Raw genomic sequence first — 12,514 nt, 5'->3', positions numbered from 1 at the left:
GTGATAAACACGATATAAACAACGAGTGATAAATTCACCAAGCCTAGGAACGCTCTCTCCCACTCTTCTGAGTGACATCTCCCAAAGGGTCTCACTCTTCACTGCCAGAACTAGAGACACAGGCTTCTTAAAGGTGACTAAAGGGGGAAAATGGATTATGCCCTTTGTGTATCTTTATGCAGGATAAAGGAGGACTGAAAGGTGTTTACTGCTTGCTTTTTACTTTGAAAATGTCAGGATCTCAACTAGTCTGCTCCGTTATTGCTGGATGACTCTGATCTGTATTTTACAAAACCTCCCAGCCCTTTAGCGAAGGGGTGAGAATTAGAGTGTCTTAATTAATAATCAGATCATTTCTTCTGACTTTTTTTTTTTAAACAGAGTATTTGATAAATTTTAATAACAAATACACACCCGAAATAGAAAGGCCCTCTCATCTTTATCAGCTGTCACTTGCCTAGCATTTCTGACATCATAATGCTACTAGTTTTCCAGGTATTCAGTCTTTCAGGAAAAACTGGTTAGATAAGACCTGAATTTTTAAAGGTAGAAAATGTTTGACAAAACCACCACCTTTCAGTCTCTTTGTGCATCAAAGGAGCAACAAAGGGCTCTCTGGCCTGGAAGGTCAGGGCTTCTGCTAGACGTACAATATCAACGTTACCAGGTTGTTGTGATCTGCCATGATGTGGTATTTCATTCCTGCCAAAGACCTGAGCTGTTTTCCACAGTGATGACATGTGAACATTTCCTACAAGTAAAACAAGAATGCAGACTGCATTAACACAAACCTCAGATATTGGGTGACTGTTTAGGAGAAATGGGGCAGCAGGCAGGGAAGAAAACCTTGTGTGGGTCAGATAACTGCACACTGAGAAAAAAAAACCACCATGCATTTGGAAGTCAATGAACAGACTTTAGAGGGGTATAAAGACTAGAGAAAGAAACAGGGTAAGAAAAAGAGAATGGATAGGTCTCTGCCCACTTTCCTAAAACCACAAGTAACACAGAGGAAGGAGCAGCTGACTACACTGATTTATAGACAGGCAAATGGATACCTCTCACATTAACACGATAGAAGGAAATTATGTGGTTCTTAATGGTCTGAAGGTTGTGTACCTGCTGGCAGGTACTGTGGTCATTAAGCTGGGGAATAAAGGAATGGGAGATGGTGCTAGTCTGTCTCTCTCACCTGTCTGCAATTGGCCATATGTTTCTTCAGCCCCTCTACAGTCTTCCTGACAACAGCTCTGCATGTTGGACAGGTAACTCTGCCCTTATTTAGGATCTCCAGGTACCACTGTTCCTCCACACTGCCTGTCAGATCACAGGAATGGAGGAAGAAGAGGAGGAAAATCAAGAACAAAATGAAACACAACTTAGGTTTTCTCTAGCTTTGGCAGAAGTGCTTTTCTTTAAGTTAATGGTTTGATTGCATTGCTGGGGAACAAATTCCCCATTCTACTAACTAAATCTGAATGTTGTGTGATCTCCTCACCCTCCCCAGATCATTTACACTGGAAACTAGGAAGGGGGCTGAAGGAATGAGGATTTCTATGTGATTTCACTGTACATTAATAAATGGCTTTGCTACTTCACGCAAACATGAAATTGCTCTAGAAGACCATGCCACACAACAGGCAAAAAAAAGCGTACGGACAGGTGTGGCCTCTTGGCCCCTTTCTGAGAATTAGCAGGAGAAGTTTCAGCTCCAAGGATTCTCTGGCCTGAAAATGGTTTCAGAGAATGAAAGCCAGAACTGGAATCCTTACAGCAATGTGCTCCAATACAGTTCCTCCTTATCTGTAACTCTAAAAGGTGTCCTCTTGAGACAGGGGGGAGGCTGATGAGAATCAGACCATTAGATGGACCACTGGTCTGACCCAGTATGGCCATTCTTATGTTCTTAATCATAAGTCCTTCTGAATAGGAGCTGGGAGTTGAGTGGGTGTAGTTGACACTCCACTGGTCACTCAGCTGATTATAACAAAGGCTGAACGTTATATGGTCCAACATTCTAGAACAAGGGTGTTACTGTATGGTTACAGAAGGGGTTGCTTGAGCCTCTGGCTATCAGGCTATGGCATGGGGTGACTTGTAGTAATGCCTTCATTCTGCTGAGTGAAAGAAATATGAATATTTTGCTGTTGTCTAGGCTGAAACCAGCTTGATGTATTTCTGCACAATTCAAGAAGTGATTCCCTCCCCAGGCACCATTGTACATGCACTGCCAGTACAAAGTCTAAATTTCCATGCCTTAGAAAGGGAATGTTATCATAGAATAGGTTTAAATGACAGAAAGTGGTAAAGAGCAACATGCTGCAACCACCACCATTAGGTATTCCTACAATGTCATCGGGTCCAAACGACGATGGTATTCACACTCCTTTGCCAAAAGCAAAGTGACTGAGGTCATAGAAAAACATTACCACACAGAACTACATTCACCTCTTACCTAAACACTGCTCGTCTCTCTTACCTGCTGCATACGTTGGTGGCTCTTTTCGCATATAACGCCCTTTGGATTTGGGATTTTGTTGCACCCCAGCTCGTTGCTTTTTCCTTGCTAATGTAAATAATGAGAAAATCTGTGAAACCTAACTCTGCAAACCCTCAGTCATAAACATAAAGGGAAGGGTAAACACTTTAAAATCCCTCCTGGCCAGAGGAAAAACCCTTTCACTTGTAAAGGGTTAAGAAGCTAGGATAACCTCGCTGGCACCTGACCAAAATGACCAATGAGGAGACAAGGTACTTTCAAAGCTGGAGAAGGGGGGGAAACAAAGGCTCTCTCTGTCTGTGTGATGCTTTTGCTGGGAACAGAACAGGAATGGAATCTTAGAACTTAGTAAGTAATCTAGCTAGATATGCATTAGATTCTGTTTTGTTTAAATGGCTGATAAAATAGCTGTGCTGAATGGAATAGATATTCCTGTTTTTGTGTCTTTTTGTAACTTAAGGTTTTGCCTAGAGGAATTCTCTATGTTTTGAATCTAATTATCCTGTAAGGTATTTACCATCCTGATTTTACAGAGGTGATTCTTTTACTTTTTCTTTTATTAAAATTCTTCTTTTAAGAACCTGATTGCTTTTTCATTGTTCTCAAGATCCAAGGGTTTGGGCCTGTGTTCACCTATGCAAATTGGTGAGGATTTTTATCAAGCCTTCCCCAGGAAAGGGGGTGTAGGGCTTGGGGAGGATTCGGGGGGGGAAAGAAGTTTCTAAGCGGGCTCTTTCCCGGTTATATATCTGTTAGACGCTTGGTGGTGGCAGTAATAAAGTCCAAGGGCAAAAGGAAAATAGTTTGTACCTTGGGGAAGTTTTAACCTAAGCTGGTAAAAATAAGCTTAGGAGGTTTTCATGCAGGTCCCCACATCTGTACCCTAGAATTCAGAGTGGGGAAGGAACCTTGACACCCTCATTAGACAGAGAGTGGAGCTCATGGGGCAGGGGCCCTATTCAAGCTGCTGGCTTGGCAGGCAAGGACTGCAAGGGTCAAGTTCTCTCTGCAGAGGACTGAAGTTTACTTACTGATTTTAAAATGGAGTCCATTAGCTCAGCATCCAAAGCTAGTTAAATATGGCTCAAGAAATAAATACTATAAAACCCTACTGCACAAATAATGGAGACGTAAAAGGCGTAGTCAAGAGAGTATGTGATCTACAGGACACCCTGAAGTTCATGCAACTGGGGCTCTAGCGTGCCCCATAGGACGCAGGTTCCATAGGTGGGGATTCTTCTCTGAATCCTACACCACATATCCCAGAGAATAAGCAACAGGAACACACAGAAAGAGCAGCCCAGGAGACTACTACCACTATAATAGGATGTGGGGAGAGAAGCATGAAAGGAACATAAAACTGGAAGGGACCTCCTGGATCATCAAGTCCAGTTCCCTGCTATAGCAGGAAACCCATGATATAATCCTGTTCAGAAACTTACCAAACTCCATTGTAAAACTAGTTAGGAGTAGTGGGGAAAACATCCTATTAGGAGGCTGCTTCAGAACCTCACTCCTCTGATGGTCAGAAATCTTCTAAATATCCTCCCCAAATTTAAAAATGGTTAGTTTATATCCATTTGTTCTTGTGCCAACATTTATCCTCCCTGGTATTTACCCTTTTCATGTATTTACAGAGTGCAATAATATCCCCTCTCAGCCTTCGTTTTGCTAGGCTAAACAAGCTAATCTTTTCTCATCTGCTCTAGTCAGATAGGTTCTCCATGCACCTGATCATCCTAGTAGCCTTTCTCTGCACCTGTTCCAGTTTCAACTGATCTTTCTTGAAAATGGGTGACCAGAATTGTACACATTATTCCAGAGGAGGTATTACCAGTGCATTGTACAAAAGTATGAATACTTTCCTATCTCTTCTGGAAATATCTTGCTTCATGGCTGCGTGAACACTGGTGGCTTGTGGTCATTTTGTGATCTATATATACACCCAGGTCTTTCTGCTCCTTTGTTTCCAAATTAAGAGTTCCCGCTTTTCACAGAAATTTTTATCACTTTTTACTATTAAATTTCATCCCATTTCTATTTTTCTAGTCCTCAAGGTCACCCCATTCTTCTTGTGTAATATTCCAACCCTCCTGTGTACTGACAATGCTTCCCAACTTTGTGTCATCGGCAAATGTCATTAACATACACCTACTTTTTGACCTAAGGTAATTAATGAAAATAAGCAAAAGAGACTGTTCTGAAGACAGATCCTCGAAGAACTCCATTAGTTACCTCCTCCAGCCGAACAGTTCTCTTTTCAGCACAACCCATTGACCTATCCCTTTTAGACATTTCCTTCCTCACCTTACAATTCCCATATCAATTCCCATATTCTCCTTCTTACGTAAAATTCCTTACTGAAGTCCAGATAGACAGACAAAGTAAATGCAGTCGAGCCAAAGAACTCAGTCATCATATCAAAGAAAGATATCACGTTAGTCTAGGATGATCTACCTTTGTAAACCCATGTTGCATTTCATCCCCTTTTCCATTTACCTCCATGTCCTTAATTATTCTTTCCTTCAAAATTTGTTGTAAAGCTTTGCAGACCACAGACGTCAGACTAACAGGTCTAGAGGTGTGTGTGTGTGTGAGTGTGTGAGTCACTCAGAGGCTTGCTATGTGAAAGCGGTCACCAGTACAAAAGTTTGAGAACCACTGTGCTAGATTAAAAATCCTTGCTACTGGACTTGCAATTTCATGTCCCAAGTCACTCAGTATTTAGGGATGGAGATTATCTGATCCCCTGATTTAACTCTTTGTTTCCACCTTGGATGTGGTCATTTCCATTTCTATAAACTCCCTTCCACTAGCCATCCTGCCTTTATTCCCATGTGCTACATTTTCATCCTTACTGAACACTGAGGCAAAGGTTTAGCTTTTTGGGTCATACCTAGATTATTCTTAATCTTTCCTCCTTCCATAGTGGCTCCATTTCTTGTCTTTTTGTTCTCTTTTATTTATAGGTCTAAAGAATTTTGTACTGCTTGTTTTAATTTCCTTTCAAGGTCTAACTCAGCCTGACTTTTGGCAATTCTCACTTTAACCCTATATGTTTTGATCGCCACGACATACCTTTCTTTCCTGATCAATCCCTTCCTCCATTCCTTTCAGGGAACTAATACTAAGGCCATTCAATGCTTCACAAATCATAACCAACATTTTGAACTGTACCCAAGGGCAAGCAGCAGGCAACTGCTGTCAAACTCCTCTGACAGGAGAAGTTCACCTCACTCAAGGACAGATGCTACATCCTGTGCCAGCAGAAGCTTCTAGACTCTTTCCAAGGAGAGCCCCAAGTACAGTACAGTGAACTAATCTTTGAAAAGAAAGCAACTAATGTAGTAATATTTTAATTCTATTTGCTCGATTCAGGGATGTGACTAAGACATTTCTTATACTTCAAATTCAGCCCCTGTTTTAGGGAGATTACTTTCCTGAATATGGTGCTGTACATTAAGACTGAAAAGAGCACTGCATTTCAGCGTTTCCACAGCTCTAGCTGAGAGCATAATAAAAGCTCTGCCTTTGCTATAGCACAGCCAAGCCAACACCATAAAAAAACTACTTATTGGAATAACTTATCAGTGAGCACATGAGAGACAAGGTTACAAATTATAGCCTACCTCTAGTCCTGAGTAACAAATAATGTATTTGACACCTTTTGGCTATTTGTGAAATTCTTGCATTTGTAGATTTTCCAGCAAACAATTCTTGCCACAGGACTCTTTGCTGCTTTTACAGATCCAGACTAACACAGCTACCCCTCTGATACTAGGAACTACAAGCTATTCATATTACCAGGAACTTTCTGCTTCTTTCTGGAAAACTCTTCATAATCTTCATCATCCTCTCGCTCAGATTTCCTCTTCCCCCTGGAAGGTGATTCTCCTGTGAGGTGTCAGAGAATGAAGACAGGTCAGTCCTGCTGAGGCTCGGCGAGTGTAACATCACACCTAGCCGATCTCCATCCGTTGCTTCAGTTTCCCCTTATCTCCAATGGTGCTCTCTCTGTGTTCAACATTGTTTGGCTGCTGAGGTGACTTAGCCCCGTGGCCAAGTCCCAAAAAGTCCACACCCCTTCTGGGATATCAAAGTCCAAACCAACACAAAGCCAAAATAGTCTTCTGCCCTGCTATTAAGCTGGGCACAGCCTTTCCTTCCCAAGGGTCTATCTTCCCTTCCAACCCTGCCCTTCTCCTGGGCTCAGCTCTAGCCCCACCTGGGCTCTGTTCAGTCTCTCTATCCTCCCCTCGTTCTCAGGGGTCATTACATCTCCTTGCTAGGCAGCAGCATGGGGGAAACTCATATTCACCTTTTCAATGCATTCCCACTCCTGTGCATTCCTGTGCATTTTCAATGCATTCCCACTCATTTTCAATGAGTCGAAAGAATAGTAAATATGGCAGGCGACCAGCTTGGCTTAATGGTGAAATCCTAGCGGATCTTAAACATAAAAAAGAAGCTTACAAGAAGTGGAAGGTTGGACATATGACCAGGGAAGAGTATAAAAATATTGCTCGGGCATGTAGGAATGTTATCAGGACGGCCAAATCGCACCTGGAGCTGCAGCTAGCCAGAGATGTCAAGAGTAACAAGAAGGGTTTCTTCAGGTATGTTGGCAACAAGAAGAAAGCCAAGGAATGTGTGGGCCCCTTACTGAATGAGGGAGGCAACCTAGTGACAGAGGATGTGGAAAAAGCTAATGTACTCAATGCTTTTTTTGCCTCTGTTTTCACTAACAAGGTCAGCTCCCAGACTGCTGCGCTGGGCATCACAAAATGCGGAAGAGATGGCCAGCCCTCTGTGGAGATAGAGGTGGTTAGGGACTATTTAGAAAAGCTGGACGTGCACAAGTCCATGGGGCCGGACGAGTTGCATCCGAGAGTGCTGAAGGAATTGGCGGCTGTGATTGCAGAGCCATTGGCCATTATCTTTGAAAACTCGTGGCGAACCGGGGAAGTCCCGGATGACTGGAAAAAGGCTAATGTAGTGCCAATCTTTAAAAAAGGGAAGGAGGAGGATCCTGGGAACTACAGGCCAGTCAGCCTCACCTCAGTCCCTGGAAAAATCATGGAGCAGGTCCTCAAAGAATCAATCCTGAAGCACTTGCATGAGAGGAAAGTGATCAGGAACAGCCAGCATGGATTCACCAAGGGAAGGTCATGCCTGACTAATCTAATCGCCTTTTATGATGAGATTACTGGTTCTGTGGATGAAGGGAAAGCAGTGGATGTATTGTTTCTTGACTTTAGCAAAGCTTTTGACACGGTCTACCATAGTATTCTTGTCAGCAAGTTAAGGAAGTATGGGCTGGATGAATGCACTATAAGGTGGGTAGAAAGCTGGCTAGATTGTCGGGCTCAACGGGTAGTGATCAATGGCTCCATGTCTAGTTGGCAGCCGGTATCATGTGGAGTGCCCCAAGGGTCGGTCCTGGGGCCGGTTTTATTCAATATCTTCATAAATGATCTGGAGGATGGTGTGGATTGCACTCTCAGCAAATTTGCGGATGATACTAAACTGGGAGGAGTGGTAGATACGCTGGAGGGGAGGGATAGGATACAGAAGGACCTAGACAAATTGGAAGATTGGGCCAAAAGGAATCTGATGAGGTTCAATAAGGATAAGTGCAGGGTCCTGCACTTAGGACGGAAGAACCCAATGCACAGCTACAGACTAGGGACCGAATGGCGAGGCAGCAGTTCTGCGGAAAAGGACCTAGGGGTGACAGCGGACGAGAAGCTGGATATGAGTCAGCAGTGTGCCCTTGTTGCCAAGAAGGCCAATGGCATTTTGGGATGTATAAGTAGGGGCATAGCGAGCAGATCGAGGGACGTGATCGTTCCCCTCTATTCGACATTGGTGAGGCCTCATCTGGAGTACTGTGTCCAGTTTTGGGCCCCACACTACAAGAAGGATGTGGATAAATTGGAGAGAGTCCAGCGAAGGGCAACAAAAATGATTAGGGGACTGGAACACATGAGTTATGAGGAGAGGCTGAGGGAGCTGGGATTGTTTAGCCTGCAGAAGAGAAGAATGAGGGGGGATTTGATAGCTGCTTTCAACTACCTGAAAGGGGGTTCCAAAGAGGATGGCTCTAGACTGTTCTCAATGGTAGCAGATGACAGAACGAGGAGTAATGGTCTCAAGTTGCAGTGGGGGAGGTTTAGGTTGGATATTAGGAAAAACTTTTTCACTAAGAGGGTGGTGAAACACTGGAATGCGTTACCTAGGGAGGTGGTAGAATCTCCTTCCTTAGAGGTTTTTAAGGTCAGGCTTGACAAAGCCCTGGCTGGGATGATTTAACTGGGAATTGGTCCTGCTTCGAGCAGGGGGTTGGACTAGATGACCTTCTGGGGTCCCTTCCAACCCTGATATTCTATGATTCTATGATTAACACAAAGAACTAGGCTTTCTGTCCCCTGGAGTGTCAAATGGCCTGTCCCTCCAACCCACTGCCCTCTTCCTAATCTTTCATCCCACCCAGATGCCCCCCCAACACTCTTTTATACAGCACTGACTCCCAGGGCTGTTCTCTCTGCAGTCCCTCTATGACTGAATCACAAGCTCCCCTTATTTCCCCAGCATGCCTAGTTTAGTCATATGACTTCGCTCATTTCCTCCACCTGGGGAGGCAAACTAAAAGTATGGCATAGGTGCAACTGAGCCTCAACCCTCTTAAAGGGCCAGCTTACCCTAAGACAGGAAGCAACCATTGTGCGCAAGTGGGAGGCAAGGAGTACAGCTGACATGACAGTCAGCAAGAATAATCAGAGATCTGAAGAGTAACATCACAAACCGCTCACAACCAGGTAAGCAGTAACACAGAACAGCCACATGCACCTTGGGGCCTTATGAGGAACAAGGCTGAAGACCTGGGCCCTGTCTACACTAAGAAATAACAAGTGGGTCACCCTGTCCAACCCTCAGCTGGAGCTGAAACTGATTTGGTGGTTAGTTCAGACCAGAAAGAGGAAGTTGTTAGGTTTTGGATGAACTCCTTCTGTAATGGATACTCAACACGCTTTGTCCCTGGGTTTCCTAGTGGTTGAACCGCATACAAGCCTAGTCAAAGGGAGGCCAAAGGAAGACTCAACACGTGGGGAACACTGAACCAGTGGTTGTTCTGTCAGGAAGGCAGAATTTTTTGCAGGACCTTGAAAGGACTGGAAGTACTGCATTGCTCCCCGGTTCTACGCAGAAAGAGAGAAGCAACACACACCCCACTGCCAGAACCAAGAGGATGGAGAATGGACTGGAAAGTTTGAGAAAAGGAGTATAGAGCAAACTCTTCCAGAAGGTGTTTCTCTGCAATATCCATGGAAATTGGGGCCAAACCAGGAGAAAAGATGCAGGAAGGAGCCCCTTATTTGGGATCCTTAGGCCCATATCCAGAACAAGGAACTGGCAACCAGCACCTAAAACTGACCCTCAGCTGCTGCTCCCCAAATTTCCAGTCAGGTCCCCACTAGTCATGCTGCAGAGACTGCTACAGAGTTTGTATTAGCTCATGTAAATCACCTGCCCACCACAGCCACTCTCAGGGGGAAGCTCCTCATCCATCACAGAAGAGATTTCAGGAAGACTCATCTGACCACCCACTACTGCCTAGTTTGCATTCTGCTTGCTGTAAGGTACTGAGACACCAAGAACACAGACAGGCCTCCCCCACTAGGGAGATGGTAGAATCTCCTTCCTTAGAAGTTTTTAAGGTCAGGCTTGACAAAGCTCTGGCTGGGATGATTTAATTGGGGATTGGTCCTGCTTTGAGCAGGGGGGTTGGACTAGATGACCTCCTGAGGTCCCTTCCAACCCTGATATTCTATGATTCTATGATTCACTTAGTGCACTGGGGGAAGAAACCCACACACAAGACACACAAATGCTGATTCAGCACACACACAGGATCTTTCCTCTCAAAAATCAGGGTTGCCAACTCTCATTGTTTTAGCATGACTCTTGTGATATTTTGTATTTGTCTTGAAGTCCCAGCTCCTGGAGTGATCCAATCACATGAAAATCTCTACTTTCATGTTAAAAAAAAAAACAACAAGGTTCTACTTTCATGGTTGCACCGCAGTGGACTGTAAGAGCTCAAAAACCAAAAAGAAATTGCAAAGAAACAAAAGGCTTTTTTTAAAACATGATTTTTAAGCCAATTTCATGATATTTGAATGCCTGGGGCTAGCAATACTGAGATTTTCCCCCTGGTGTCTCAAAGACAGGTTTTCAACTGACATGATATGACCAATCCCTACACATGCAGAACCTTCTCATCAAAGTTCATGCCTCCTTTCACACTGCCCCAGTTTTCATCCAGTATAGACACCTGAATATCAGAGATCTTCCTCATCATTAACTAATAGGTTTCACCTCATGGGATATGACATGCAAGATGCATTAAGTACATCAGCACAAAAGGCCCTAGCCCATTCTAAATCAGAAAATAACAGATGTTAGAAATGGAGAGGACAACTTCATGCCCGTTTCTAACCCCCAGGACCACTGCTGGCTTCCTCTCTTTTGTATATGTTCTAGTGTTGTTTCTATTGTCTAGCCTAGTTTTAAAATTCCTGTGCAAAGCATTCTGCTGAAACACTGGCAGAGCTCTCACCCACAGATAAAAGCAGACCTGTAGTCATAGTTTCATTGATCTTAAAGGTCAGATCACTTAGCCTCACCTTCTGCACAAAACTGACCACAGAATTTTACCAATAAGTTCTGCAGTGGAGACAGTTATTCTTCCTTAACCTAGAAAAGACACTATTGAGACCATAACTTGTGGTTTTGAACTGTAGCATATTTTTCAGAAAGACATTCAATCTTGATTAAAAGAATAAGTGAGAAGACAGCTTTGCCCAGTACTACGGGCTCTAAAGTACCTTTCTTCTCTGAGGATTTATTAATATTGGTTTTTATTCCTCTCATTTCCAGCCAGTCAGTGGTCTGCGAATAGCCCGCTTGCCCCCAGATTCTGAGCTCCCGCTCACTTGACTCTTGGAAGAGGCAGAAGAATCACTGAAGCACTCATTGTTATTGTCCGACCCTAGGAGACTAGTTTCAAACTCCTCGGACCTAGAAAAAAAAATCCTAGATATAAAACAAACACCAAGATGGGTACATGCACACATGCCAATGCAATGAGTCTCACGGCAGAACATGCTGCTTTCATCTTCGCAACCAGTCTTCAAGCCCACCCCACAGTTCAGTAAACCTTCTAATTTCTCTTTTATTGATAGTAATGTAGTGTTTAGGAGCCCAGTCATGGACCCGGACCCCAGTGTACTACCCACTGTACAAACACAGAAAAAGAAGGCAGTCTCTGCCCCAAAGAGCTGACAATCTAAGTATAAGACAGGAGATAACAGGTAGATACAGACAGACAGGGGAATACAAGGAAACAGTGGCAAGACAGAATACAGTCTGCAGGACAGACATCCTGAATGTTGTATACAGTGTTGTTGGTGCTGTGGTCAGTCCCAGGATATGTGACAGACAAGGTGGGTGAGTAATACCTTTTAGTAGACCCATTTCTGTGGGTGAGACAGACAAACTTTCGAGCCACACAGAGCTCTTCTTCCGTACTAAATTACTAAGGTACTAAGTTACTCCTGGGGGAATTCTGCACCACTGTGCAATGCAGAATTTTCTCAGAAATTATTGTTGTGCATGCAGAATTTCCTTTTTCTCCCCACAGAAAAGGGCTGCAGAGCTGCTGGCTGCCACTAGGGCCCACTGGACCCAGCAGAACCCAGCTCGCAAATAGAGGTCACTGCGGGGGCGGGGCGGCACTAGAGGGTTCTCAGCAGCTACAGTTCTCAACATGCCCTGAAGGAAGGAAGCATCCTGCAGGAAACTCCATAAAAGCCCAGGACCAGCATCTGGCTGTTTCTTCCTCTGGATCCCTGAGTGGGGCCGGGGCGGGGGGGAAGAGAGACTGCAACTTGGCTCTGCGGGAGAGGGGATGCAGGAGTCTGGACTGGAGGGTGCCCCGCAGCTGGGCTCTGG

General features: G+C 44.3%; 1 protein-coding gene across 1 annotated transcript in view; it reads right to left on the bottom strand.

Annotated features, from left to right (window-relative positions):
- ZNF512 (zinc finger protein 512) overlaps positions 1-12,514 on the bottom strand; it is a 64,459-nt gene that overhangs the window by 32,768 nt on the left and 19,177 nt on the right. Inside the window, 6 exon segments of the mRNA XM_084624063.1 lie at positions 665-751; positions 1,193-1,317; positions 2,480-2,566; positions 6,305-6,394; positions 11,389-11,445; positions 11,448-11,581. Of these exon segments, the coding sequence (XP_084480189.1) occupies positions 665-751; positions 1,193-1,317; positions 2,480-2,566; positions 6,305-6,394; positions 11,389-11,445; positions 11,448-11,581 (580 nt within the window).

The sequence above is a fragment of the Lepidochelys olivacea genome, assembly GCF_965140295.1.
Source record: "Lepidochelys olivacea isolate rLepOli2 genome assembly, chromosome: 3".
NCBI lineage: Eukaryota > Metazoa > Chordata > Testudines > Cheloniidae > Lepidochelys > Lepidochelys olivacea.
Note: the sequence above shows the minus strand (reverse complement) of the source record. Positions and strands in the feature narration are given on the sequence as shown.